Here is a 24,836-nt window from a genome sequence, read left to right on the forward strand (position 1 = left end):
GGGGACACGGGGCTTGTGGGGACAGGGGCCTCATCCTGTGCCCCCAGCCCAGGCCAGGAGTGGGCAGCCCCCAGCTGGATGCGTGGGCTGCGGTGCAGGGGCACAGGGCAGAAAGGCACCGGGCTCCTGCCAGTGGGCACCGAGGGACCCCACCACGAGGTGGCCACCCCACTGCCCCCAGGCTGGGGTCCCGGACGCTGTCCCCTGTTCCCCCAGCTACCTATGGCCCTGGGAGTGCTGCCCCACCAAGTGCTGCGCCACAGCCGGGGCCCCGGGGTGGCCACCTCGTGCCGAGAGCTGGGCCCGGCCAGGTGCCCCCGGGCCGGGGGTGCCCCGGGCTGGGGGTCCCGGGCGGAGAAGGCACAACCCTGGTGATCCCCTGCCCCTCGGGGACACACTGTGCATGCAAGAGAGCCGTGGGGCTGGACCCTGCACCCCGCAGACCCCAACACCTGCCACCCCCCGCCCCCAGTTCCTGGCGGCCCCCCCAGCCCTGTGCTCCCGGACACCGTGCCCTGTGGGGGGTGCAGCCACCCCCCAGTGCAAGCACCTTGCAGGCACCGTGGTGGGGGCTTGGTCCCTGCTCCTCCTCCCCAGAGCTGGTGGCAGGTCCGGGGACTGGGGTCGGCTGCACCCCTTGGGGAGGGACGGGACACCCCGCTTTTCGGTGGGCCCCACCACTCTGGCTCCTCCTTCAAGCAGCCCGAGGCTGGGCCAAGGCGGAGGCGGGGGACAGGCACCGCCCCACCCCGGCCGGCATCGCCCTTTTAAGGAAAGGGAAATTCTTCACATAAACAAGCGCGGCCCCCGGGAGCGGGGTGGGGGTGTCCCCTCCCGGGGGGGCTGCCCCCCAAATTCTCCCCCCCCCTCCGCCCCCCCGGCCGAGCTGGTTTGGGAAGGTGGATTTGGGGGGGTCGGGGGGGGGTGCTGGGGAGAGGGGGGAGCCTTGAAACAGCCAGGGAGCGTCTCGCAAGTGCGGGCCGAGGCGGGGGGCGAAGCGCGGCGGGACCCCCCCACGCGGGGTGCGGAGCCGGGGGTGGGGGGCGACGGCCACCCCCGAGGAGGGCCCGAGCGGCCCCGCGTCCGCATCCGGCGGGGCCGGCAGGCGGGAAACGGGGCATCCGGGGCGGGGAGGGCACGGTGGGGCGCCCCACCTCCCCGCTCCTCCCTGGGGGAATGCAAAGGGTTGGGGTTAAGCCTCCCCCTCCCGCACCCCCACGGTCACGCGTGTGTGTATGCAACCCCTCGCCGACACCACCCCCCCCCCCCCCAGCCCGTGGCTAAGGGTCCGGCCCGGGATGGGGGGGGGCCGTGGGGGTCCGCTCCCCGCCCCGGGGCCGCGCAAGCAGCAGCAAGGCTGAGGCCGGGTTACAAACACGCCATTTATCAGCCGTCCCCCCCCGAGTTCAGGAGCCCCCCGTGGGGCTCCGGCAGGTCCGGTCCGGGGGCTGGGGCCGGTCCCGGGCAGCGGGGCTGGCGGCCCCGGCTCCCCTGGGGCTGGCCCCGCCGTCCCCGGGCGGCGGGCGGTGCGGGATGGTTAGCGGTCCCGGAGGCGATTAGCGGTCCCGAGCGGTAATTAGCGGTCCCGGGGGCCGGCGGTTCCCGGCACTAATGAGGAGGGGAGGTCTCCGCGGCGGCTCATTCACTGAAGCCTCTGTGCCGAGGGCTGGGAGCATCTCCCGCTGCCCCCCCCCCCCCCCCGGCATCCAGCCTGGACCAGTACCCCTGGACTGGGGGGGCTCGTAAAACTTGGGGGGAAGGTCTGCCCGTCTGTTAACCCCTTCCTCGCTGGTTGCATCTCTGGCCAGAACATCATCCCCGGGAGTGGTGTAGCATCAACCCGGTGCCCAGTGCGGAGGGCTGTGCTGGGCAGGGGCGGGGGGGACAGTAATGGGGGACGGGGTTTGTCACTGGGTCCCTGCCAGAGCCGGCGGGTCGAGGGAGACACCAAAGCTGAAACGGCTGTGGTGGCCCCGGGCCAGGAACCGGGCCCCATGCGCAATGCTGCAGGTCCAGATCTGTGAGGGCAAAGAGGGCAGGTCGATGGGCACCCACCGGGGATGCCAACCCCCGCCCGGCTGCCCCTTCCCGTGGTGCCAGCCCTACCAGGTAGGTGACGAAGACCACGTAGGCAGCCAGCAGCAGGCCCAGGGGGATGTGGTACCCCAGGCCCTGCAGCGTGGGCAGAAAGTCCACCACGAAGTAGACGTTGATGGCGCAGACCAGCCCTGTGATGAGGGTCATCAGCACCTTCCCCAGGCTGCGGGCAGGCGAGCGGGCATCAGCACCAGGGCAGAGCCCCCACCCCGTGTGCCACCAGGCACAGCGGTCTGGGGGATCTGGGTTTGTAGGTGAGCAAGACCCCAACCGGGACATCTCTGCGCCCCGCAGCCATGCTACACCCCTACGATGGGGCTCTGGGCGTGGGCTTTGGCCACCATGGCCAATGTATGCAGGGCTGGCAGTGCCAGGAGGATGCTGAGGACCCAGGGGTGCCTGGGGGGGAGCGGACGTGGCATTGGGATGAGGATGGAGAGGGCAATGACGGGGTCTGTCCCGCTCTGGCTGCGCTGGGCACGTGGGAATGAACATGCCCCCACCAATGCCCATACACTAACTGCCCCCGTGGCAGGTTTTGGGGGGGCAGGATGGGCCAAAGGGAGGGTGCCTGCAGCCGCGGTGCCCCGCTCTGCCCCCCCGTGCCGCCCCTGCCCTGGCACTCACACGCCGTTGGTGAAGTCCTGCATGAGCGGGCGCAGGCTGGTGAAGGTGAGGACGGGCAGGACAGCGAAGGGCAGCTGGAAGGAGAGGGGGATGAGGGGGGCACGGCCACCGGGATGAGGTATTGGGGGGCAGGCGGTGCTCCCCACCTTACCAGGATGCTCTGCAGGACATTGAGCAGGTCGTTCATGCCCGTGAGGTGGCTGACGTCCTTGAAGGCGGCCACGAAGACGGTGGGCAGGATGGCGAAGGAGCGGGTGAAGAGCACCCGGGCGAAGCGAGACCAGCGGAGCTGCAGGAAGCCCTGGGGACGCAGCGAAACCTACGCCCTCGCCCCTTGCTGTGCCTGGGGCACCGTGCTGGGGTGACCCCCCAAACCCTTGCTCGGAGGGACGTGGGGGGCATCACTCCCTCCCCTGTGCCAGGGCGCTGAGCGGGCCCCTGCAGGGCTGCTGGGCCCCGCTAGATGTCAGCTCCAGCTCATTAAGCAAATGAACTCATTAGGGAAACAAGGCGTGGGGCACCAACGGGATGCCTCTGGGAGGGGGTGTCACAGGGGGCGTGGGTGGCCGTGCAGCAGCAATGCGTGGGCACTGTCCCCATCCCACCTCCTGGAGACCAGGGACCCTGGTGCCAGCAAGCTGCCACCCACTGGGGGGGCAATGCCCCATGCCCAGCTCCCTGCAGTAATGAGGGGCAATTAACTCTGCCAAATACCCCGGGGGGGGGGTACTGCCCATAGGACCCCCCACCAAGGGCCGACCTGTGATTCCCTTCCCTCCCAGCTGCTCCCCATGGGGGCGAGGGCCAGCATCCCAGTCCCTCACCTCCATGACGAACTGCCCTGCATAGGTCCCGGTCATCGTGGAGCTCTGTCCTGCTGCCAGGATCCCAATGGCCCAGATGTACAGTGCCACCGTCCCAAAATAGCAGCCCAGGATGACACCCTGTGTGGGGACACTCCTATGGGGACCCCAAAGTGTCCCCACCCCGGGCACCCCCATTGGCTCCTGGCCTCCCAGTGGGGTTGCAGCTGCCCCTGGAACCCAGGGGTCAATGGTGGGGAGTGTTATGTCCCCGAAATGGGTACAGATGCCCGCTGGGCACAGCCCGGGGCCACTCACGCCCTGGTAGATGTCCACAGAGACCGTCTCGTTGTTGGCGGGGAAGATGTCGGCGTAGTGGCTGACGCTGCTGTTGACGCACTTGTTGTGCTGCAAGGCACAGCGGGCACGAGTGTGACGGCCACCTGGCAGCCCCCACAGACATGGGGGTGACCCCCCCACATCCCAGGGGATGAGGACACCCACTCTCCAAGGGATGCACGCCCTGCCTGTCTCCGCAGCCGGGGACGGCCATCACCTCCCCACGGGCGCAGGGGACACTCACCACGTCCTCGTTTCGCTGGCGGTAGAAAGCCTCGCCGAAGACGGCCATGACGAAGAGGTTGATGAGGAAGGAGACGAAGAGGGCCAGGCAGGACTCAGTCAGGAAATACATGTTGGCCTCCTGCACTGCCTCCTTCTTGGACCGGTCGATCGCCCGTGTCTGGGCACGGCGGGTGACATGGGTGCCGTGGGGTCAGGTGAACACCCCCTGTCCCGCAGCCCCCCAGGGCTGGTCCTCCCTATGTGTCCCCTGAGACACCCCGGGGTGGCAGTGCCCACGGCAGTGCTTTGGTCTCACCTTGACCAAGGAAGAGTGGAGGAAGATGTTATGGGGCATAATGATGGCACCGACGATGCCCACAGCCTGGAGCAGCTCCTCTCGCCCGCAGCCCGGGCAGTAGGGCAGGAAAATGCCCTTCAGCACCTCCGCCTGCCCCGGCCTCACCATCACGTACTGGGGACGGGTGGGAAGGGGCACTGTGAGCTGGCACCCCCCCCACTGCATCCCGGTGCCAGCGCGGATGCCCCAAGGGGGTCCCCTGCCAGCGCCCTGCAGGGAAAGGGGTGTCCCCAACTCCCCCCTTCACCTCGTAGCCGAAGGTCAGGGCCATGATGGTGATGAGGAGGCCGAAGAAAGCCTCCAATTTGCGGAGCCCTAGAGGGATCGAGAGATGGGGTGGGACAGGGACACTGATGCCACATTGGCACCAGGGCTGCCCAGGCAAGCGTCCCCCCTGTCCCCCCACCCCGGCACTCACCGTACTTATCAAGGAAGAGGAAGAAGAGGGTGTCCACGATGGTGATGAGGACGCCACCCCAGAGGGGGATGCTGCAGGGTGGCAAGGGGGGGTGTTAGCCATGTGCCCTTTGGCAGAGCCAGGGCCATTGGGGGTCTGGGGGGTCCCTGGGGGGTGGCTCACTGGCCGGCCGAGAGCAGGCTGAAGGCGATGGCTGTCCCGATCACCTCCTGCATGTCGGAGCCGATGATGGCGATCTCGATCATGAGCCAGAGCAGCACGCGGGGCACCTGGAGGGGCCACGGCATTGTGAGGTGCCTGAGCCCACAGCGGGGCTTGGCCCCGGGTCAGTGGGCACAGCCTCCAGGGTAGCGACCCCGTCCCTGTCCCCAGGCTGTGGTGGGCCACCCAGAGCAGCATGGGGAGCTCGGGAGACCCCTCCCAGCCTCTCCCACGACACGATCTCAGGGTCCAAGATGGATCCTAAATCCCAGCCTGCCCCCTCTCCCCATCCCTGCCCCAGTGGGAGCTGAGGACAGGACCCAGCATTCCGGATATGATGCTCCCAGGGGGGTGCCGGGGCAGAGGATCGTGTCCGGCGCTCCCTTTGGGGACCTGTCATTCAGCCAACATCTCATCACTCGTTTGCCCCCATCAGGATCCTGCCACCTAGACGGGACCCCTAGCTCCCCTCCCCGTCTTTTGCTGTGTGACACCCCCTCCCCGAGCCCTCCCAGCTCCCTGCACCAACGCGTCCAGGCTCGCCCCGCATCTCGGCTGCGCGTCGCTGCCCCGACGCCTGGGCTCACCCCCCCGGGGGACGCGTTCACGGACCAGGACACCGAGGTAGCTGCTTCCCCCCCACCTCCCCCGGGCCCCCCGTATTGCAGGGGTGTGGGGGTGCCAGATGGGGCGCACCAGGGCTGGGGGGGCTTTGGGGAGCCTCTGGGAGGGGCAGGGCTCTCGCAGCATCTTCCTGCTCCTCTCTACCCCCCAGACAGTCCTGCCCCCCCCCCCAGTCCCTGCCAGGACCTCCACCAGCCCAAGCACAGGGTCCCCCCAGGCTGTGACCCCCCCAGGGGGGCTCCCCATGGCTGCTCACCTTGGGGTAGTAGAGGTAGCAAATCTCGCCCAGGTCCTTCCCCGTCACCACGCCCAGCCGGATGGCCAGGCGCTGGCACAGCAGCCCCAGGACGGTGGCCCACAGCAGCACCCACAGCAGCTGGGGGGGCAGGAGGGAGGGAGGCAGCAGGGGCTGGGCACTGGGCAGGATCCGGCCGCCCAGGGCTCCCAGCAAGGCTATCAACCAGCCCGGGGACACGGGGAAGGAGAAGCCTGGAGGGGCTGGAGGTGGCGTCCCCAGCCCAGGCAGAGGGGTGGCCCTCCCGCACCCCTGGGTGCCCTCCCCCTGTGCCAAAGGCCCCCCCGTTCCCTTCCCGCTCCCCGGGCTGGGGAAGCTGGCTTGCCGTGGGGCTGGGCGGCCGTTGGCGCAGGGGAGGTTATGAAATCCCCGGCTGCTTCCTGACCCCGGGGCCGGGAAGGGGCCCAGGGCTCACCTTGAACCCCGCCACCGCCCCGCATTGCAGGTCCGACTCCACGTTGCCCGGGTCCAGGTAGGCGATGCTCATGAGGAAGCCGGGACCGGTGAAAGCCCAGAGTTTCCTGAAGCTGAAACCGGGCTGGGACGAAGCAGCAGGTCAGAGCGGGGTGCTCCATTCAAAACCAGTGTCCCCCAGTTGCACACCCGGTCCCCTTTAGCCCGTTGCTGGGAAGCCCTGTGCTGCCCGCATGGGTGTGTTTCGCACATGGAGGACATTTCTTCTGCCTGCTTTGGGGAGGGAACCGCTGCCCCCCAGCCCCTCTCCGTTAGCAGCAGTGCTGGGGGGCAGCGAGACCCCCATCCCACATGGAGACAGGTTGGACAGCGATTTGCAGGGGGGTCTTGGGGCTGTCAGGCACCGTTAATTGCACCTCGTGGGATCCCACTGCCGAGCCCTGCTTTTACCACCCTTCCACCCTGGCAGGGGAACCCCCAATCCCTCCCCCTGCTCCCTTCTGCCCCCTGGGACCGGCCGGGGATGGGGGGCTGGCAGGGCACAGGCAGTCTGGGCACGGGCAGCCCAGGACGGGGAGCCCGGGAGGTGTGTGAGCAGCGGGGTGACCCCTGTGGCTGGGTAGCATCTCGCCCCGTGCCTCGGTTTCCCCATCTGGAAACCTTTAAGCGTGGAAACGCTCAGCCTGGGGCTGTGATTTGCCTGAGCCGTGTCTGGGGATGCTGAGGTCCCCAGGGCACGGCCCAGGCACATCTCCCCCACCCCTGCGATGGCCCTTTGGCCCCCCACCTCAAGCTCCCTGCAGTACTGGCCCCCCACCCTGTCTCTGCCCACCCTCAGACAGAGGGGCCAGCCCGGCAGCACCTACCCCGCTGCCCTTGGGGATGCTGATGAGTTCGTCCAGGTAGGTCTGATCCCGGGTGCCAGGGCGCTCCGGGGGCACCGGGCTCCTGCTGGTGCCGTAAGTCTGGGCTTGGCCCCGGTTCAGGGACCTGGTGAGGCCTGGGGGGGGGGGGCGAAGAAGAGGAGGAGGTGGCAGCCCGCGGGGGGACAAGGGGATGGGGCTGGTGGGGAAGCCAGGACAGGCTGGGGGAGACGGTGCCCACCGGGAGGGAGCAGAGCCAGGGGTCCCGGGGCGGAGGGAAGGGTCTCTAGGGGAGGAAAGGAGGCGCAGGGGGACCCAAGTGTCATGGGGCTCACCTGGTTCCAGCGATGCTGTGGCTGGGCCCGATCCGGACATGGTGCTGGGGAGCCCTGGTCTCGACACTGGGTGCAATGCCTGCTGCCCAGCTTTTAAAGGACCCCCCAGTTGCCCCCCCGAGGAGGAGAGGAGGAGGAGGAGGAGGAGGAGGAGAAGGAAGTACTCCTTCCCTCCTCCCGCTGACCTGGGCTGGGAAAGGGGCTCTGCCTGGTGGGGGTTGGGTGCTATGAGTGTGCACGGTCTCAGTTCCCCACCCTGTGCCAGGAGGGGGTGAGCCAGCCCCTCCCTCCCCCTTGCCATGTACATGCACGTACAAACATGGGGCACCCACACCAGCGCGCCCAGGGGTGTGGGAGCATGCCTGCGTGTCACCCTCCATCACACACCAGGGGTCCTGCTCCTTGGGCAGCTGGGGGCACAGGGGACAGTGTCCCACAGCGTGGGGAGGGAGGGCTGGCCTCACGAGAGTAGGGGAAAGGCCGGAGGAGTGGGAGCAAGGAGGAAGCAGGCGTGCATTGCACAAGCACGTGAGCAAGTCAAAATGCACCCTCAGCTGCTGGGGGGGGCACCCAGGCAGGCTCTGTGGCGCAGGGTGCTCACGCCACCCTTAGGTGGGGGGACCCTTACCCCAAAGATGGGGTGCTCAGCGTCATGGCGGGTCAGGCTGCTCCCACAAAAGCAGGGCACCCTGTCTCCAGGACCCTTGTGGCTGTGGAGGTGGGAGGAGGAGCAGCCCAGGTGCACCCATGGGTGCTTGGGTAGTACCGGCTGCCTCTTCAGGGCACCCCTCTGCCACCAGGCTGTGCCCCACGGAGAGGTGGGCATCGGGGCTCTGCCCCCAGGGAGATGTGGGATGCCCTGGCACAGGGATGCGAGCCTGGCTCTGCCGCAGGGTATGTCCCAGGCACCCCCCACCCCAGGTGGGGGCTAGAACAGCCGGGAGGGGGGCGGGACGCCTGGGTGTCCCCCAGACTGGCATGGGGGAGGGGTTAGCACACAACTCAGCACCCGCTGCCCTCCCTGTGCCTCAGTTTCCCCAAAGCAAATGAGCCCAGACAGGCAGCGCTGGCAGCTTTATTCCCCGTCAGCCGGAGGGTGGTGAGGCAGGGTGCTGGGGAGGGGGCTGGCAGCCCCGGCGGAGGCGAAGGGGGTCCCGGGGGGCCGCTGGCAGGCAAAGGGGGCGAAGAATTGGGCGGCAAAGGAGGTGGGGTCATGGGGCTGGCGCAGGAGCAGGGCCTGGAGGAAGTCGGCCAGCAGCGCCCGGAGCTCGGGGTGCTGCTGAACGTAGGCAGCGTGGGACGCTTGCAGCTCCTCCTGCGGCATGGTGGGCAGGGTGGTCACAGGCGCCGATGTCCCCCGCCCAGCCACCGTGCCAGGGAGGGGGGATGGGATGCCTGGGTCCTTTTCCACACTTGAGGAGCTTAGAGGGGGGGTGCTGGCCAGCCTGATCCCCACTGTGCCCCCTGGGTACCCCAGGGGAGATCCTGCTGGGGAGTAGCACAGCCCGATGTCTCCATGTCCCCCCCATCTCACCTTCCTGTCCAGGAACCAGGAGAAGAGCTGGATGTCCTCCTCCCAGTCCAGGGGCTCTTTGGGGAAGGAGGGCTGGGGCTCGACCCCACCTGGCAGCAGAAAGGCAGGGCAGGGTGTTCCCCACTCAGCTGCCAGACAGCAGGCAGGGGCTGCCTATGCTGGGGGGCACAAGCCTCCCCCTCCCAGTACCTGTCTTGGTGAGGATGGACTCATCCTGCAGAACCACCAGCATCGGGCAGCCAACCTGCACCCGCTGGGCCAAACGCCTGCACGGGACAAAGCCAGTGACCCCCCTCCTGGGTCCCCGCCAGGCTAGCAGGGCTGGGGGTGTCCCCAGCTGGACGCCTGCCCGTACCCGCTGGGGAGGAAGCTGCTCTGCCAGATGGTGGAGACGCCCGCGCCGGTGAGCATGGCTCGCTCGATCACAAACACCTCTGCCTCTACCAAGCCCACTGCCTGCTGCTGGATGCCTAGGGCGCGCTGGGGGGGCACGGGCAGGGGTCACCCCTGTCCCGGAGTCACCCCTGCCCCTGGGTGCCATCCCCATGCCCGTCCATGCTGTCACCCACACTCTGCTCACCCCTACCTCCCGCATCCCACCCAGGCAGCCCCCAACCTGACCCAGATCCCCCCATCCCACGGGCCCCCTTGGCCAAGCGGCTCACGTAGCTGGAGGTGCAGAGGTGGCCCTCAGTGTCGATGGCCAGGAAGATGAGGCCGGGGGGCACTGCCTGCCGGCACGCCAGCACCCGCAGCAGCAGGAGGCTGGCACCCTCCAGCAGCAGCCCCCGCAGCTCAGCCCAGCCATAGGAGAAGCTCCAGCACCGCTGCTCTGCCTGTGGAGAGACCTGGCCACCTCATGGGACAGCCACAGCTCCACCATCCCCGGGGACAGCACCCCCTGGAGCCTGGGGGCACCCCTGGGTGGGACAGGCCAGCCATGTCCCCTGTCCCAGGATGTGCCCCATCTGGGGGGCAGAGGGGAGAGATCTCCCCCCCAGCCTCACCTCTCCCTCCCGGAGGGTCTTGGTAACAGTCATCCCATGCTGGTGGCTCAGCATGTGGGTCCTCCTCTCTATGGGGTGTGGTCTGAGCTGCAAGGAGGGGTGGGGGGCACAGGGTGGGGGGCAGAGCAAGGGCACCCCCTCTCTGAGGTGGCACACCCCAGCACCCCTTTCTATCAGGGTACCAGGCCAGATGCATTGTGGGAAACTCCCCACGCCAGCTGCCACCCAGAGTAGGGGAGGGGAACCAGGCTGGTGGGACAGAACTGGTGTCCGAGCCAGGGAGGGGACACCAGGCTGCCCATAGCGACCTTGCACAGCGCGCACCCCCCCGGTGGGCATCGCTGCAGGGCACACCCCAGGGCAGGGGGGCAGGACAGGGGCAAGGGGACACGCCACCGCCACCCAGGTCACCTCCAGGCGCTCCTGCTCCTCCTGCTCCAGGGTCTCCAGCTGTGGGGTCACATAGGCTGGCAGAGCAGAGCCGCGCTCAGCCCACCCCGCTGGCACTGCAGCAGCGTCCCCCAGCCCAGCCCCGGGGCCGGTGGGACGGGGACGCTCCAGCCCTGGGGAGCGGGGGGCACCCCGAGCCGCCCCCGGCTCACCTTTGAGGGTGCTGGAGCAGGGCACGCCGTCCTGCCTGCCGCGGGAGCCGGCTTGCACCAGGACGCAGCTCCGCACCGGCTCACCCGCCTGCTCGTAAGGTGCCCACCGGGCTGTCACCCACCACTGGCCCCTTGCCCGGTCCCCTGGCTGGCCCCCCGCTGCCACCATCTCCAGCGTCTCGGCGAACAGGCAGCGCTCCAGCTCCTCCGGCCCTGCCCGGAGGGACCGTCAGCCCTGCCCGGAGGGACCGGAGCCCTGCCCGGAGGGACCGGAGCCCTGCCCAGGGCACCTCCCTGCCTCAGTTTCCCCCACACCGTGCGGGCTGGGCTGAGCCCCTCACCATTGACCCCGCTCAAGCCCCCACGACCCGTCCCCCTCCTGCCGGACCCGGTGCCCCCCACCCCTGCACCGAGGACCCCCAGGGCACGGCAGGGGGGACAAGGGGGAGGCCGGGGGCACCCACCGATGAGGCTCAGGAACTCGGCGGCTGCCTCCGTGAGGGCTGGGGTCTCCTGCCGGCACTCGCGGGGGGGGTCCATGCCTCGCCTGGGGGCTCCTGCTGCCGGACCCCCAGGTGAGGGGCAGCGTGTCTCCCCCAAACCGCGGTACAGCCCCGGTGCCCACATGTGTACCCCTGGGGGGGCCACAGTGACCTCCCCCCCCCTCCCCCAGCCCCTGTCACCCCCCCGTCCTCCCCCACGGACCCCCAACAGCGCCCCGCCCCTCAGCAGCCCCCCCAACAGCCGCCCTCCCGCCCCCGGGGTACCCCCGGCCCCCAAACCTGCCCGGTGCCCCCCTCGCCAACGCCTCAGCGGTCTCCGTAGCAACGGGCTGGCCCCGCCTCTTAAAGGGGCAGCGACCCCACCGCGGGGTTTCGCGTGGGGGGGGGGCCACCAGCCGCGGAGGGGAAGGTTGAAACAAGTACAGATCCGATCCACTCTTTTATTTGGGGGGTGGTAGGGGAGCTCCAGTCCCCAGTACAGCAGCATTCCCCCACACCCCACCAGTGTGCCCCCGTGGCCCCATCCCAGTGTGTGCGTGTGTGCAGGGGGGGGGCTCCGGCACCAAGCACGGGGTGCTGGAGAAGAGCCCCTTGCCTGGAGGTAGTACTGGTCCCCCTCCCTTGCTGGCTCCATCCCAGCCCCCCCCCCACCCCCCCCCACCCCACAGGAGGTGCACAGATGCACAGCACTGGGGGCTGCCAGGGGAAGGGGGGGTGGGGGCTCCCTGAGTGCTGGGGGGGGAGGGAATTGGGGGCTCCCAGAAAAACGGGGGGGGGTGTTAGGAAAGCCCTTGGTGCCGTCCCTACAGCCCCAGTAGTGGGGTGGGGGGCTACAGACCCCCAGAAAGGGGATCGAGGTGCTTCTACTTGACAGCTGGTGACCCTGAAGTCTGGGGGAGCAAAGGCAGGGATCACTTACAGGGTGCCCACGTGGCTGGGGGGGGTCTACTCTTCCCCTCCCAACCCTGTACCCCAGGAGGGAGATTCACAGCAAAACAAACCACACAGTCTTGGGTCCTCCGGTGCCTGAGCAGCACCCGGCCCCATGGAAAGGGGGTGTCCGGGGAGGGGAGCGTGTGGCTAGGTGGCTTTGTAGAGGTCTTTGCGCCTCCGCACCTCCTTGAGGACGCGGGCGCGGAAGACGTCAGGGTGCTCCCCCCCGCCCCGCCGCAGCCCCAGCGCTGCCTGCAGCTCCGGCCGGTGGGTCCGCAGGAAGGGGTTGTAGGTCTGCTCCTCTCCCAGCGTGGAGGGGCACTGGGGGGGGGCAGCCGCTCAGCCCCCCTGCCAGAGGCAGCACCCTGGCAGGGAGCGGGGATCCCCCCCAGCACCCCCCTCCCCTACGGCACCTTCCATGCAAGAGGGTGCCGAGGTGCGGCATCCCCGCCGAGGGATGGGGAACCCCGCGAGGGGCTGGGGTGGGGGGGCTGCAGCCAGGAGACCCCTCCCGGTCTCACCGTGCTTCTCTTCTCCTGGCGCTGCTGCGTCGCCCACTGCAGCTTCTGCTCCAGCGCCGGGTTGTCCAGCTCCAGGAGGCTGGCAAAGGTCAGGCACTCCAGTGCGTACTCGTGGCCTGCGGACCCCCGTACCCCTTAGCTTTGCCCCCACCTGGCTCCCCAGCTCAGCAGCGGGGGCTAGGGGGGACACCGGTGGCTCTGTCCCGCGCTTGGGGACACTCACCTGGCCATAGCAGCGTGTCCTCGCCCAAGCCCACGGCCACGTCCAGGGAGGCGAGCATGGTCTCAGGGGAGCCCTCAAACAGCCTGCCTGGACCCCCATGCAACTGCCTGTCATGGGGGCGGATTGGGGGGTGCCCCCAAGCCCATCCCAGGGTGGGACCCCCCCTGTCCCCAGCCATCCAGGTCCAGGGTCAGGCACACTCACCGCAGCCAGCAAGGAAGAGCAGGTCCCCGGAGAAGAGGCAGGGGGGGCTGCCAAAGGGCCCCCCATCCAGCACGTACACCATATGGCCCACGGTGTGGCCAGGAGTGGCGAGCGCCTCGAAGGTCAGGCAGCCCACGCTCACCTTCTCCCTGTCCGCAAGCGGGCTGCGCCGGGCACAGGGGTGCACCGTCAGGGTGGTGTCCCCCCTCTGCACCTCAAAAAACCCCATGCAACACTTCCCCGGTACACTAGTGTCATGAGCATGCCAGGTCTCTGCCCATGAAGGAGGCAACGTGGTACTTGGGGGACGGACTGGTGGGTGGGTGGAGCAGACAGTGGTGGTTGGGGGTGAAGCCCCCCCTCGCCCCAGGAGTGCTGGGGAGGATGCAGGGCGCGGGACTTACTTGGTGAGCTCTGGGATGGCATCGAGGGCGCTGCCGTACACCTTGCAGGAGCCATGCCGCTGGCGGAGCTCCGCGTTCCCCCCGCTGTGGTCCCTGGGGACAGGGAGGTCAGCACCCCTAAATGTCCCTCCCCATATCCTCCCCCCCCACGTGGGTTAGGACTGGGGGTCATCTCAGCTGGGGCACACTCTGCAGCAGCCACTGACCCCCCCAGGCCCCCCTCTTGCTCCTTACCAGTGTTTGTGGGTACAGAATATGGCCTCCAGCATCACCCCCTCTTCTTCAATGGCAGCCTGGGAATGGGGGGAGACGATACAGACCCTGAGTACCAGTCTCCCCCTAACCCTCCCCCACCTCCCAGCTCCCCAGGTGCTGGATGAGCCCTGCCACCCTCCAACCTTGCCCCAGGCACTAAAGGCTGCAGATTAGGGGCAGATTTGCCCCCCTCTGACCCCAAAAAAGCCAGAAACATGCCACCCCCTCACCCAGGGACACCCGAGCACCAGGTCGGGGGGGGCTACGGGGGTCTCACCTGCACAGCCAGCGGGTCAGAGGGGTCGACGACAGCTGCCTGGCCGGAGCCAGTGTCGATGACCAGGTAGCTGTAGTTGTTGGAAAGCACAGGAATGGGCAGGATTTTTACCCCTGGGTGGGGACGAACAGACAGACAGACATACATCAGGGCATGACCCCCCCGGCTGGGAAGGGGAGGGGGCGACCAGGCCAAACTCCCCACATCTTAAACCAAATTCTCAGTTAAACACGCTTCCGGCAATTTCGCGATGGCAAGCCCTCCCCAGCCCAAAGTGCCAGTGTTGGGGGACGTGACGGGCCCACGGCGGGGGGGATGTGACGGGCCCACGGCGGGGGGGTCTCGCCAGGACTCACCAGGGAAGCGGCAGGGCTGGGGCACGGAGTGGCCGTGCGGGTACCGCTCCCGGGCCTTCTTCACCTGCCGCTGGTAGAAGAGGTAGCCCAGCCGTGTGCGGGCGTACAGGCTGTACCTGGGGAGGGCAGACACCCCCCGGCATTAATCCCCAGGCCCCCCAAGGAGCCCACCTGGGGAGGGGGCTGCTGCCATGACCTGGACCCCCACAAGGGACACATACAGGGTCACTTTGCCACATGTGGGGGCTGGAGGTGGCATCATCCCCCCCTCCCCTGCCCCGGATCTGTAGCAAGGGCAGAATCGGTTCCCCAGGCAGGTCCCCCACAGCCGCTCCGGGCAGCAAGGACCGGGGAGGGGCATCGCTGCAGGGGTGTCCATCTGTCCGTCCATCTGTCCAGGAGGGCTCTGCTCACCGGGAAGGGCTGGAGCCCCAGAGCTTTACCCACAGCGGCACTCTGGCTACCGGGCATCCCCGGCTGTCCCCCCCCGCCCCGGGGGGCCATGCCCAGGGCTGACCCCGCTCCAGGGGCCTTGCCCTGGGTGCCATGGCCCTGGGGAAGAGGGAAGCGGGAGCAGAAGGGCCGAGGAAAAGGGAAGCAAGAAATGCCTCCGCGGCATGTGCCACGCAGTGGTGCAACACACACGGGCTGGGGGGCTCAAGGGGATCCCCCCCATTTATACAGCAGCGTTCTGGGGCTGGGGACGGGGACTGGTGCCATGAAGGATGTGCAAAGCCCCGGGTTGCAAAGCCCATCCCCGGGCCAAAGGCATCCCCCTGGACAGTTACATCCTCGGCACCGGCAGGTACACCGGGGAGGGATCCTGGCAGGAGCCGGGGGTCCCCTGCATCTATGGGGGGTGGGAGCCCGAAGCCGGGGAGCGGGAGCTCCTGTCAGCACCGGCCAGCAGGGCCACGACCGGGGCACCGGGATGGGTTAATGATTAGACCCGAGGGAACGAGCCCCGGGGGGGAGGGCGTCAGGTCCAAGGGTGACCGTCACCGCGCTGGGGGAGCCGGCGACCGATTCCTGGCCGTAGAAAGTCCCCCCGGTAGCCGGGCTGACACGGCCTGCCCTCGCCCCGCCGGCCCGGGCAGGCTGAGCACCCGTGGAGGGCTGCCCCCCCCCCCCCAGCCCCAGCCCCAGCCCGGCCTCCCCGTGCCAGCGGGGCCGGAGCACACCGGGCTGGCCCCGGCCCCTCCCCGGGGGGCTCCGCACAAGCAGGGGAAGACGGGCCTTTCCTCCCGGAGGCAGAACAAAGGCGGCCGGCGGCGGCGGCGGCTCCCTCCCGGCGGGGGGCACCGGAGCGGCGGACACTCACCCCACGCGGAACAGCAGCGGGCCGGCGAGGGCCATGAGGGCGGCGGCGGCGCGGCGGGCGAGCCGGCAGAGGGGCAGGCAGCGGCGCAGGCAGGCGGCCCCCAGCCCGCGGGCACCGGCCGCCGCCGCCCGCAGCGCGGCCCCGCCATCCGCCGGGCGCCGCCCCCCGCGCCCCGCGGCCATGCCGCCCCGGCCACGCCCCCTCGCGCGTCACGCCACCGCCCCGGCCACGCCCCCCGTGCCCGGCGCGCCCCCTGCTGGTCACGCCGCGTCACTGCCGCGGGAACCGGGGGCGGGGGGGGGGGGGGGGCGCACACACCGACCGCGTCACCGGCGGAGAGGAGGGGATTCCCCCTCCTCCCCATCGCCGGAAAGGGTGTCCCCCCAGCTGACGTCACTGCGTGGAGAAGGGGGTCCCTAAGTGACGTCAGAGCCGGCAGGAAGGAGGTCCCGGGGGGGCGGCCGGGGCCCCGTTCGGCGGGCGGGGGTCAGGGGGGTCCGTCCCGGGGAGCAGCGGGAGGGCGGGCGCACTCCCGGGCTCACCGGGCCCCCGGGGCGCAGCGGCGCGGAGCCGCCGCGGGGGGGCGCGGCGGGCGGGCGGTGCCTTCCCCCGCCCCGGACGCCCCGTCCCGGCTCGTCGCGGCCGCAGCCCGGCGGAGCAGCGCGCAGCAGGTAGGGCAGCCGGCCCCGCTCCGCACCCCCCGCCACTCCCGGTTTCCCCCCCCGCCCGGCGGCTCCCCCTGTTCCCCCGACTCCCCCCCACCCGGTTGCTCCCCCCCCGCCCCCCCAGTCCCCCCCCGTCCCGGCCCCCTCCGGTGCCACAGCCGGGGGGGTGTCCCAGCGCTGGACCGAGCGTCCCGGCGGGCGGCGAGGACCGGGCGAGGGTGGGAGGCCGGTCCCTGAACCGCGGGGACGCGCTACGAGCCCCCGCACCCCCATCCCCGGAGCGGGTGGGGGCACTTCGGGTCGAGGTCCGGCGTGGCGGGGGGAGCGGGGACGGAGCGGGGTCCCGCGGGCAGGGACGCGGGGGGACAGGACCCCCACGGGCGGGACCCCGCTGTAGGGCTGGTGCCGTTTTCCGGACACCACGGGATCGCGTGGGGGGGAATCGGGGCGTGGCGTGGGGTGATCCGGAGGGGGGCGCCGTCCTTTGTGCTGTGGAGGGTGTCCCCACGGACCCCGTGGGGTGTCTCAGGCGGTGAGGGCACGGGTCTGTGCCTGGCAGGGTGTGGGGTGGCACCGTGGGGTGTGCATGGGGACCGGCTCTGGGTGGTGCGGGGGTGCCTGGGCTTGAGCAGAGGAGGACAGCTCTGTCACACGCCCCTGCCCCCCGGGAGGGGGTCGCGCGGGGGGGTGGGGGAGCAGAGAGGCGGCGGCGATGCTGAGGTCTTGCAAACTCGTGTCCTGTGTGAGTGGCGTGGGGACAGGCAGTGGGGTGGGGCAGCGGGGGAACCCACCCTGGGTGGGCCGCGCTGACCCCCCCCCGGCGTCAGCCTGGCTGGGCTGGGCTGAGCCAGGCCAAGTTGTGTTGTGCCGTGTTGGGTGGTGCCGTGCCGTGCCGTACGGAGGAGCTGTGCCGTGCCAGGCCATGCTGTGCTGTACCAGGCCGTGCTGTGCCGTACCAAGCCATGCCGTGCCGTACCAGGCTGTGCTGTGCCTGTACCAAGCCATGCCATGCCGTACCAGGCTGTGCCGTGCCGTACCAAGCCATGCCATGCTGTACCAGGCTGTGCCGTGCCTGTACCAAGCCATGCCGTGCCGTACCAGGCTGTGCTGTGCCTGTACCAAGCCATGCCATGCTGTACCAGGCTGTGCCGTGCCTGTACCAAGCCATGCCGTGCCGTACCAGGCTGTGCCGTGCCGTTACCAAGCCATGCCATGCTGTACCAGGCTGTGCCGTGCCGTTACCAAGCCATGCTGTACCAAGCCATGCCGTGCCGTACCAGGCTGTGCCGTGCCGTACCAAGCCATGCCATGCTGTACCAGGCTGTGCCGTGCCTGTACCAAGCCATGCCGTGCCGTACCAGGCTGTGCCGTGCCGTTACCAAGCCATGCCATGCTGTACCAGGCTGTGCCGTGCCGTTACCAAGCCATGCTGTACCAAGCCATGCCGTGCCGTACCAGGCTGTGCCGTGCCGTACCAAGCCATGCCGTGCTGTACCAGGCCATGCCGTACCGTACCAAGCCATGCCATGCCGTACCAGGCCGTGCCGTGCCGTACCAGGCCATGCCGTACCAGGCCGTGCCGTGCCATACCAAGCCGTGCTGTGCTGTACCAAGCCATGCCGTACCAAGCCGTGCCACACTGGTGGGAGTTTCCAGGCTCCTCTGGGAAGTCAGATGCTTTCCCAGGCAGCCTCACCGTGGGGAGCCATGGGGAAAGTGGGGAGCCCTGGCCCCCACCCCAGACCCCGGTCCCCCTCCGAGGTGCCCTTTGGTCCCTGTGGAGCTGGTGGCAGGGGCCTGAGCCCGGCAGGAACGGTGGGGTGGCCGGCGGGGATGCTGCCTGGTGCCACCCATGGAGCCGTGCCGGGGGTGACGGCTGCCTGCACCCCAGATCCCCTGCTACGTGCGCCTTATCTGTGCTGAGTCACGGTGGCAGTGCGGAGCAGCGCCCTGTCCCCGGGGACGGCGCGTCATGCCGGGGCCACTGAGCCGGCCCAGGTGGCCCTGTGACCGGTGACTTCTGGTTTCGGGGCCCCGCTGTGCCGCGTTGCGGGGAGGGTGCAGGGTGCTGCCTGCCTCCCTGGGTGTGGTGGCCGCAGGGACCCGTCAGGCTGGTTCCTTCCCCACCCTGAGTCCACCCCGCTGGGGTGGGGGCAGGAGGGGCTGGGGCAGCTGGCGGACCCCTGCCACGGGGTGCCGGCCATGGGCACAGGGTGGGACCCCTCGATGACCATGTGCCAGCCGGATACACCCCGCTTTCCCCAGATGCCTGGGTTGCTTCCTGGGGGCTCCGGTCCCCCCTAACTGGGTGCCAGTCACAGGGCTTTTCCTGGGGTCAGGCTCCTGTTTTGGGCCCTTCTCTGGCCCCACAGACGAGGCAGTGCCAGGGGGCACCGGCTGCTTTTTGGGAAACCGCAGAGCAGCAAAAGTGAAACTTCCCGGCCGGGTGGTCACCGCCACGCTGGTTATTTTCGTCACCGCCGTCATCGCGATGGTGAAGGGCGGTGTGGCTGTGGCAGCTCTGCCGCGGCTGGGACAGACAAATGGCAGGAGGGATGGAAGGACGGACGCTGAGCTGCTCACCCTGGCCTGGCATGGCTGGCTCGGGCGTGCCCCCTCCCGCACCGCTGCCCGCCCAGCGCGGCCTTGGAAGCGCTGGCGTCATGCTGGAGGACGCGCCAGGTCCCCTCCCAGCCCGGTCCCAGTCGGGGTCAGATCTTTGTCCCTTCCTGGGGACGGTCCTGGGGTCACGTCACCGCTGCGGGCAGGGGGGACGCAGGGGGTCCTGGCACCTGCCTGGGGCTCAGGGTGAGCGTCCCCCGGTGCCAGTGCTGGGGGGGTGGCAGGCGGGTAAAGGACTGGCACCGGCTCCTGGCAGTGCCGTTGTTTTCCTGGCCTTGGAGTTCTTGTCTTCTTCCTCCTCCTCCTCCTCCTCCTCCTCCTCCTCCTCCTGGGGCCAAGCCCGGCAGCTGGCCCTGGGCCCGGGCTGGCTGCTCACGGCTGCCGGGGGCTCTGCGAGGGGGCCCGGCACGGATGGGGAGGGGAGCTCAGCCCCAGGGGGGTCCTGGCTCCCCTCCCTGGGGATGCGTCCACCTCTCTCCGAGGTGACGCAGGTGGTGCTTGTCCCTATAACTCCCTGGGAGGGACTCAGGAATTCTGGAGCCCCCACGTGACCCACTGGGCTGCTGGGCGGGGGACACCCCCGAAATGGGGGGGGGCAGTGGGGTCTGCGTGGGTGTGATCAGGATCAGGCCCTGAGTTTCCATCCCAGGCAGCCGCAGGGTGATGCTGTTTGTCCCCAGGGCAGTGCCCCCAGGAGCCACAGACCAGCCAGGGCACGGGGGGGGGGTGTGTGTGTGGGGGGGTGCTCCCTGCCCCTCGGCCATGGCAGGGTGGGCTCCAGAGGCCGGAGAGGTCACGTCCCTGCTGGAGAGGTCACGTCCCTGCCGTGGCTTGAGTCAGCGCGTGGCCATGCCCTGCCCGTGGCTGGCCACTGACGCAGGCGCCGGGGACTCAGGGCACGGGAATGCGGGTGGCCCTGGCCGAGGGACAGTGGGGACGTCGCTCGCCTCTCATTGACCTACTGGCCAGCTCGTCCTTATTAATTAGAAGCTGCTATTAAAGTGGGAGGGGGAGGTTTTGTTGCTCCACCGTCGCCTGTGTCCCTGTACCTGCGGCTCCACTCGCCGGGGACGCGTCCTGCCCAGGGAGGGGGACCCGCACTGACACCCCCCATCTTCTCTCCCCTCCAGGTGCCCGCGGAAGGCGCAGGGAGCCGGCATGGCGCAGCCCAACGCGCCCCCCCCCTATGATGACAAGAACCCCCTCTACCCCCCGCCCCCGGGGATGTACCCCCAGCCCCCCCACTACGGCGGGGGGTACCCGCAGCCCGGGGGATACCCTGCAGCAGGGGGCTACGCGCAGCCAGGGGGGTACCCAGCAGCAGGGGGGTACCCCCAGCCGGGGATGGCCATGCCCACCATGCCTGTTCGGTTCGGTAAGTGGGGGCACCTTGGATTTTTGGGGGGGGGGGCATTAGAAACAGGGTGCTATGGGGGGCTGCGCAACCCACCCTGGTGCTGAGGGGTGTCCCCCACCGCAGGTGACGATGGCATCGGGGACGGCTCCCCCTTCCAATCGGCCGATTGGGACGACAAGAAAGTCCGGCACACCTTCATCCGCAAGGCGAGTCCCGGGGGGCCGGGGGCATCTGTCAGGGTCGGGGGGCACCTGTTGGGGTGGGGGGCCGGGTGCTGACCCCACGCCCCATCTCTTGCAGGTCTACGCCATCATCTCCCTGCAGCTGCTGGTGACGGTGGGGATCATCGCCGTGTTCACCTTTGTGTGAGTGGAGGGTCCCTCCTTAGCCTTGCCCCAAAAATGGGGGAGCCTGGCTCCATGTCCCCTGGGGGGGGTCCCGAGGGGACAGTAGTTGCTGTTCCCCCTCCCTCATGCTCATCCCTCCCGTCCCGCAGCTCCCCTGTCCGCTCCTTCGTCCAGAGGAACGTCGCCATCTACTACGCCTCATAGTGAGTAGGGGGTCCGCTGGCTTGTGCCCCCCCCGGGGTGCCCTCTGGCAGCTGGCACCCCACAACTGCAGCCTCCCAGCCTGGGGGGGGTCCTGGTGGGGGGTTGCAGGGCTGACACCTGCTGTCTCTCTCTGCAGCGCCGTGTTCCTGGTGACCTACCTGGTGCTGGTCTGCTGCCAGGGTCCCCGGTGAGTCGCTGGTGGCTGGGACTCCCGGCATGGGGGTGTGTGGATATGGGGGGCGTGTCTCCAGGGCATCAGGAGGGGGGTCCCTGCCTGGGGCTGCCCCCGGGGGGTGGGGACTGGGGGGACACGACATGGCCACTGTCACCAGCTCACCTTCTCTCCCCCTGTTTTGTCCACAGGAGACGCTTCCCCTGGAACATCATCCTGCTGAGCATCTTTGTGAGTGGGCTGGGGCCGGCGGGGTGGGGCTGGTGGTGCCCCCATGGCACCCCAGCTCCCCAGGCGGGCTGGGAGGGATAGGGGGTTGCGAGGGCAGGTGGGGGGCAGCCAGGAACGGCTACCCCCCATGGTGCCGCTCGCCCCACTGAGCCCACCCTTCTCCTTTCCCACAGACGCTGGCCATGGGGCTGATGACGGGGACGATAGCCAGGTACGCCCCGGGGACCCCGCAGTGACGGGAGCTGGGGTCTCTCCTGTTCCCCACCGTGCGGCTGGCTCAAATGAGAGGCTGCTGGGAGCCGGGAGACACCCCATTCCCCTGGGCTCAGGGACAGCGGGGTCCCTGCTGCCCGGGATTGGGGCCATGGGGTGTCACCAACACCCCCCTGGCAGGGGGATGCCGAAGCGTGGGGTGACTCTGGTGTCCCCTCCGTCCGCAGCATGTACCGGACTAACGCCGTCCTGATCGCCATGATCATCACTGCCATCGTGGCCATCATTGTCACCATCTTCTGCTTCCAGACCAAGGCAAGGAGGGGGATGTGCCCTGCCCTGCCCTGGGGGGGGTCAGGCACGGGGAACCCAGTGGTGGGGATACCCCGGGCTCTCCCATGACGTACGTGTGTGTGTGTCTGTGTCCGTGTCCATGTCCGTGTCCGTGTCCCTGGCAGGTTGATTTTACATCGTGCCCAGGGCTCTTCTGCGTGCTGGGCATTGTGGTCATGGTGACTGGGATCGTCACTGCCATCGTCCTCTCCTTCAAATATGTGAGTGGGGGGGACAGAGGGGCTGTGGGGTGCCACGGGTGTCCCTGGTTGGGTATCCTCAGGGCTGGTACAGGCAGGGGGGTTTGGGTGGTCCCCCTTTGCCGGGAAGCAGGGTGTGGTGCTGGCCGCGGCGGAGGCAGCTTGCCCGCAGGGAGAGGGTGCGTCGGCGTCAGCACCAGCGGCATCTCCTTGGGAGCTGGGTGCGGGCAGGACCTGCCTTGCCTTGCCCGCTGCCTGCCAGCACCCAGCTCACCCTGCCCGCGTCCCCTTCCCCGCGCAGGTCCCCTGGCTCCATATGCTGTATGCGGCCATCGGTGCCATCGCCTTCACCCTGGTGAGTTCACGGCTGGGGTGGGCAGAGGGTGTCAGGCAGGGAACTGAGGGGTGGGGAACCCACCCCAGTTCCCTGCCTGACACCCTCTGCCCCCCCAGTTCCTTGCCTATGACACCCAACTTGTGCTGGGGAACAGGAAGAACACGCTGAGCCCCGAGGAGTACATCTACGGTGCCCTCACCATCTACACCGACATCATCTACATCTTCACCTTCATCCTGCAGATTGTGGGCCGGGATTAGCCCCGGGAGCCCTCCTGTCCCCCTCCCTTTGCTCACCCCCTCCTTTGGCTCCTGTACAGGATACGGCCACTTACCATGACTCCTAACGCTTCAGCATCCCTACCTGTAGGCTGCTAAGGAAAGGGCTTCTCTTGATCACCCCCCCACAAGCCTCCAAGGGTGGTGGGGGGGACCGGCCGCCAGTGTTTGGGCAGTGCCCGGCCTCGGCACCGCTCGCTGAGGCTGTGCTGGTGGTACCGAGCTGGCAGCGGAGTGCCACAGTCCTGCCTGGGCACGGGGAGCTGGCAGTGGCTGCTGGGATCGTGTTGGGATTTTTTTGGCAGAGCCCGGTCGGTGTCATTCACTCAGTGCCTTAAACGCGGCTCTGGCCGTGCCCCCCTCCCCAACCTGCGGCAGTGCCCGGTGCAGGCGGGGGGCAGCTGGGACCCCCATGGCAGGACTCGTGGCAGAGCTCATGTCGCAGAGGCCCCGCAGCCATGGATGCGGGCAAAGTTGCACTTGCTAAATAAAACACTTTAATTTTCCAGATGGTCCCAGTCTTAGTGATGTGGCGACTCCCCCAAAAAACCTGTGGACAGCCTCAACGGGGGCTGTGGCCTGGGGCAGCGCAAACCCTGCTTTGGGGCGGAAAACCAAGGTCGAGGTGCTCTGGGCCTGGCCTCCCTCCCCTGCCCGTACCCTTCCGCCCTTGTGGGCAGAACGCCGGCGGCAGGGCAGCTGGGCCTCCCCCGCTGCGGGGGCAGGCAGAGCCTGGGGCTGAGCATGGAGGGAGTGACCGCAGCGGCACCGAGCTGTTCCACTCACCAGGGATGAGGTTTATTTGTCCCTATCCAGCCCCACAACCACCCCACGGGCTGTACAGGGCAGGCAGGTGCCAGTGTCGCGTGTCCCACGGGGCTGGCGTCCCCTCGGCCGGTCCCTTCAAGGTGCCACGGTGCCAGGCTGGGGGCGGGGGCAGCCCAGCTATGCCCCCCTGGCCACCCTCTTGTATCGCTCTGTCTCGTACTCGCCCTGGTTGGCTTCCATCATCTTTCGGCGGATTTTGATCTGCTCCAGACGGTTTTTGTCCACTTCCCGCTTGGCCAGGAGGAAGAGGATGATGCCGGAGGGCAATCCGATGGCCCTGCAGGACAGCCGGCAGGCAGGAGATGGAGAGAGCCAGCGGGGAGACAAGGGCCCTGTGCCACCCTGGGGCGGCACAAACACCCCCCCCGCTCAGCGCTGCGGGCCCCCGGGACCCCCCGTCCCTCCAGGCCCCGCAGAGCAGCGGAGCTTCCCGGTGCCGAGCCTCTCCCGTCGCCGGAGCCACTCACCAGGCCACCCCCACGGGCTTCATCGGGTTCTTGCCCTTCTTGCGCGTGGGGATGTACTCCACCCCCTCGGGGAGCCCCCCGCTGCCAGGCTCCGGGCCGGCCCGTGGCCCTGCCGGCCGGTGGCAGCTCTGCCCGAGGAGCCGTGTGCCCGGCGGGGCCAGCCACCCCCGGGGCCTGGCGGGACCCGCTGCCAGTCCTGCCGCCGCCAGCAGCCCTGCGGGGAGAGAGGCGTTAGGAAGGGGCGGCCACGGGGCAGCCCGGGGGGCCCAGCCCCAGCTGCTCTGCCCGTACCCCTGCCCTGCCCATACCCCTGCCCTGCCCCTACCCCTGCCCGTACCCCTGCCCGTACCCCTGCCCTGCCCATACCCCTGCCCTGCCCCTACCCCTGCCCGTACCCCTGCCCTGCCCGTACCCCTGCCCCGGCGGCAGGGGGAGCTCGAGGGCGGGGTCTGAGCCGTGCGGGGCGTGGCCAAGGTCGAGGGGCGTGGCCAAGCGCGCCAGGGGAAGGGCGCGAAGACCTCGCTTCAGCCGGGCGGGGCGGGGCCGAGGGAGCCAGGGGCGTGGCTCTAAGACCTCTCCTCAGCCGGGCGGGGCGGGGCCGAGGCCCTCCGGGCCGGGCCTGGGGACGTCCCGGGGGTTGGGTGTAGGGGGCCGCGGGGCCGTCCGGTGAGGGTGGTGGCGGGACGCACCCGATCCTCCCGCCCGGGGCCGTCCCCTCCGTCCGCCCGCCCGCCCGCCGTTACCCCTCCGTCCGCCGAGTGCCGCCGCCATGGTGGGCCGTGCCATGTGCGGCAGCCCCGCTGCATGCCGGGAGCTGCAGTCCGCCGCGCGGGGGCTGCGGGA

At 69.3% G+C, this 24,836-nt stretch overlaps 4 protein-coding genes across 6 annotated transcripts; 1 reads left to right on the forward strand and 3 right to left on the reverse strand.

The window, feature by feature from the left end:
- Positions 1-1,575: 1,575 nt before the first annotated feature.
- On the reverse strand, positions 1,576-7,655 carry SLC11A1 (solute carrier family 11 member 1). The gene is made up of 15 exons (XM_075511636.1): positions 7,600-7,655; positions 7,268-7,401; positions 6,403-6,525; positions 5,949-6,068; positions 5,030-5,136; positions 4,868-4,938; positions 4,697-4,764; positions 4,408-4,563; positions 4,111-4,269; positions 3,846-3,935; positions 3,549-3,668; positions 2,876-3,025; positions 2,725-2,798; positions 2,107-2,260; positions 1,576-2,018 (listed from the first exon to the last, which is right to left on the reverse strand). Exons 1-15 carry the CDS (start codon positions 7,637-7,639, stop codon positions 1,908-1,910), a joined length of 1,677 nt encoding a protein of 558 aa, XP_075367751.1. The 5' UTR covers positions 7,640-7,655; the 3' UTR covers positions 1,576-1,907.
- A 1,019-nt stretch (positions 7,656-8,674) lies between these two features.
- Positions 8,675-11,294, reverse strand: CATIP (ciliogenesis associated TTC17 interacting protein). The gene is given in 10 exon segments (XM_075511637.1): positions 8,675-8,914; positions 9,134-9,222; positions 9,323-9,399; positions 9,489-9,613; positions 9,799-9,969; positions 10,141-10,227; positions 10,449-10,508; positions 10,510-10,607; positions 10,743-10,955; positions 11,207-11,294. Coding segments are annotated over 10 exon segments (1,236 nt in total). The 5' UTR covers positions 11,283-11,294.
- Positions 11,295-11,677: 383 nt separating this feature from the next.
- On the reverse strand, positions 11,678-24,823 carry PNKD (PNKD metallo-beta-lactamase domain containing). Of its 2 annotated transcripts, XM_075512252.1 has the most exons (10): positions 24,737-24,823; positions 23,994-24,207; positions 14,419-14,534; positions 14,063-14,175; positions 13,765-13,823; positions 13,531-13,623; positions 13,127-13,290; positions 12,923-13,009; positions 12,700-12,815; positions 11,678-12,499 (listed from the first exon to the last, which is right to left on the reverse strand). In XM_075512252.1, the coding sequence occupies exons 1-10, from the start codon at positions 24,777-24,779 to the stop codon at positions 12,326-12,328; spliced, it is 1,179 nt and encodes a 392-aa protein (XP_075368367.1). In that variant the 5' UTR covers positions 24,780-24,823; the 3' UTR covers positions 11,678-12,325. The 2 variants fall into 2 exon arrangements, with proteins under 2 accessions (XP_075368367.1, XP_075368366.1); XM_075512251.1 differs by lacking the exons at positions 23,994-24,207; positions 24,737-24,823 and adding an exon at positions 15,740-15,921.
- Positions 16,074-23,206, forward strand: TMBIM1 (transmembrane BAX inhibitor motif containing 1). Of its 2 annotated transcripts, none has more exons than XM_075512255.1 (12): positions 16,074-16,185; positions 20,157-20,401; positions 20,507-20,589; positions 20,684-20,748; positions 20,880-20,933; positions 21,071-21,121; positions 21,298-21,337; positions 21,511-21,548; positions 21,778-21,865; positions 22,009-22,104; positions 22,385-22,438; positions 22,537-23,206. In XM_075512255.1, the coding sequence occupies exons 2-12, from the start codon at positions 20,185-20,187 to the stop codon at positions 22,678-22,680; spliced, it is 930 nt and encodes a 309-aa protein (XP_075368370.1). In that variant the 5' UTR covers positions 16,074-16,185; positions 20,157-20,184; the 3' UTR covers positions 22,681-23,206. The 2 variants fall into 2 exon arrangements, with proteins under 2 accessions (XP_075368370.1, XP_075368368.1); XM_075512253.1 differs by lacking the exon at positions 16,074-16,185 and adding an exon at positions 16,294-16,410.
- Positions 24,824-24,836: the final 13 nt, after the last annotated feature.

This window comes from Mycteria americana, chromosome 9 (assembly GCF_035582795.1).
Source record: "Mycteria americana isolate JAX WOST 10 ecotype Jacksonville Zoo and Gardens chromosome 9, USCA_MyAme_1.0, whole genome shotgun sequence".
NCBI classification, from domain to species: domain Eukaryota; kingdom Metazoa; phylum Chordata; class Aves; order Ciconiiformes; family Ciconiidae; genus Mycteria; species Mycteria americana.

What these genes read in the sequence shown, in the direction of transcription:
- SLC11A1 (XM_075511636.1), bottom strand. Translation starts at nt 7,639, where the DNA reads ATGTCCGGATCGGGCCCAGCCACAGCATCGCTGGAACCAG. An exon ending in GGGCGGTGGCGGGGTTCAAG is followed by an intron (nt 6,069 to 6,402) that starts GTGAGCCCTGGG and finishes CTGCCCCCCCAG; the next exon opens with CTGCTGTGGGTGCTGCTGTG. An exon ending in TCCACTCTTCCTTGGTCAAG is followed by an intron (nt 4,270 to 4,407) that starts GTGAGACCAAAG and finishes CGCCGTGCCCAG; the next exon opens with ACACGGGCGATCGACCGGTC.
- TMBIM1 (XM_075512255.1), top strand. Translation starts at nt 20,185, where the DNA reads ATGGCGCAGCCCAACGCGCCCCCCCCCTATGATGACAAGAACCCCCTC. An exon ending in ATGACGGGGACGATAGCCAG is followed by an intron (nt 21,549 to 21,777) that starts GTACGCCCCGGG and finishes CTCCGTCCGCAG; the next exon opens with CATGTACCGGACTAACGCCG. An exon ending in GTGCCATCGCCTTCACCCTG is followed by an intron (nt 22,439 to 22,536) that starts GTGAGTTCACGG and finishes CTGCCCCCCCAG; the next exon opens with TTCCTTGCCTATGACACCCA.
- PNKD (XM_075512252.1), bottom strand. Translation starts at nt 24,779, where the DNA reads ATGGCACGGCCCACCATGGCGGCGGCACTCGGCGGACGGAGGG. An exon ending in GCTCTTCCTTGCTGGCTGCG is followed by an intron (nt 13,010 to 13,126) that starts GTGAGTGTGCCT and finishes ATGGGGGTCCAG; the next exon opens with GCAGGCTGTTTGAGGGCTCC. An exon ending in GGACACGCTGCTATGGCCAG is followed by an intron (nt 12,816 to 12,922) that starts GTGAGTGTCCCC and finishes GGGGGTCCGCAG; the next exon opens with GCCACGAGTACGCACTGGAG.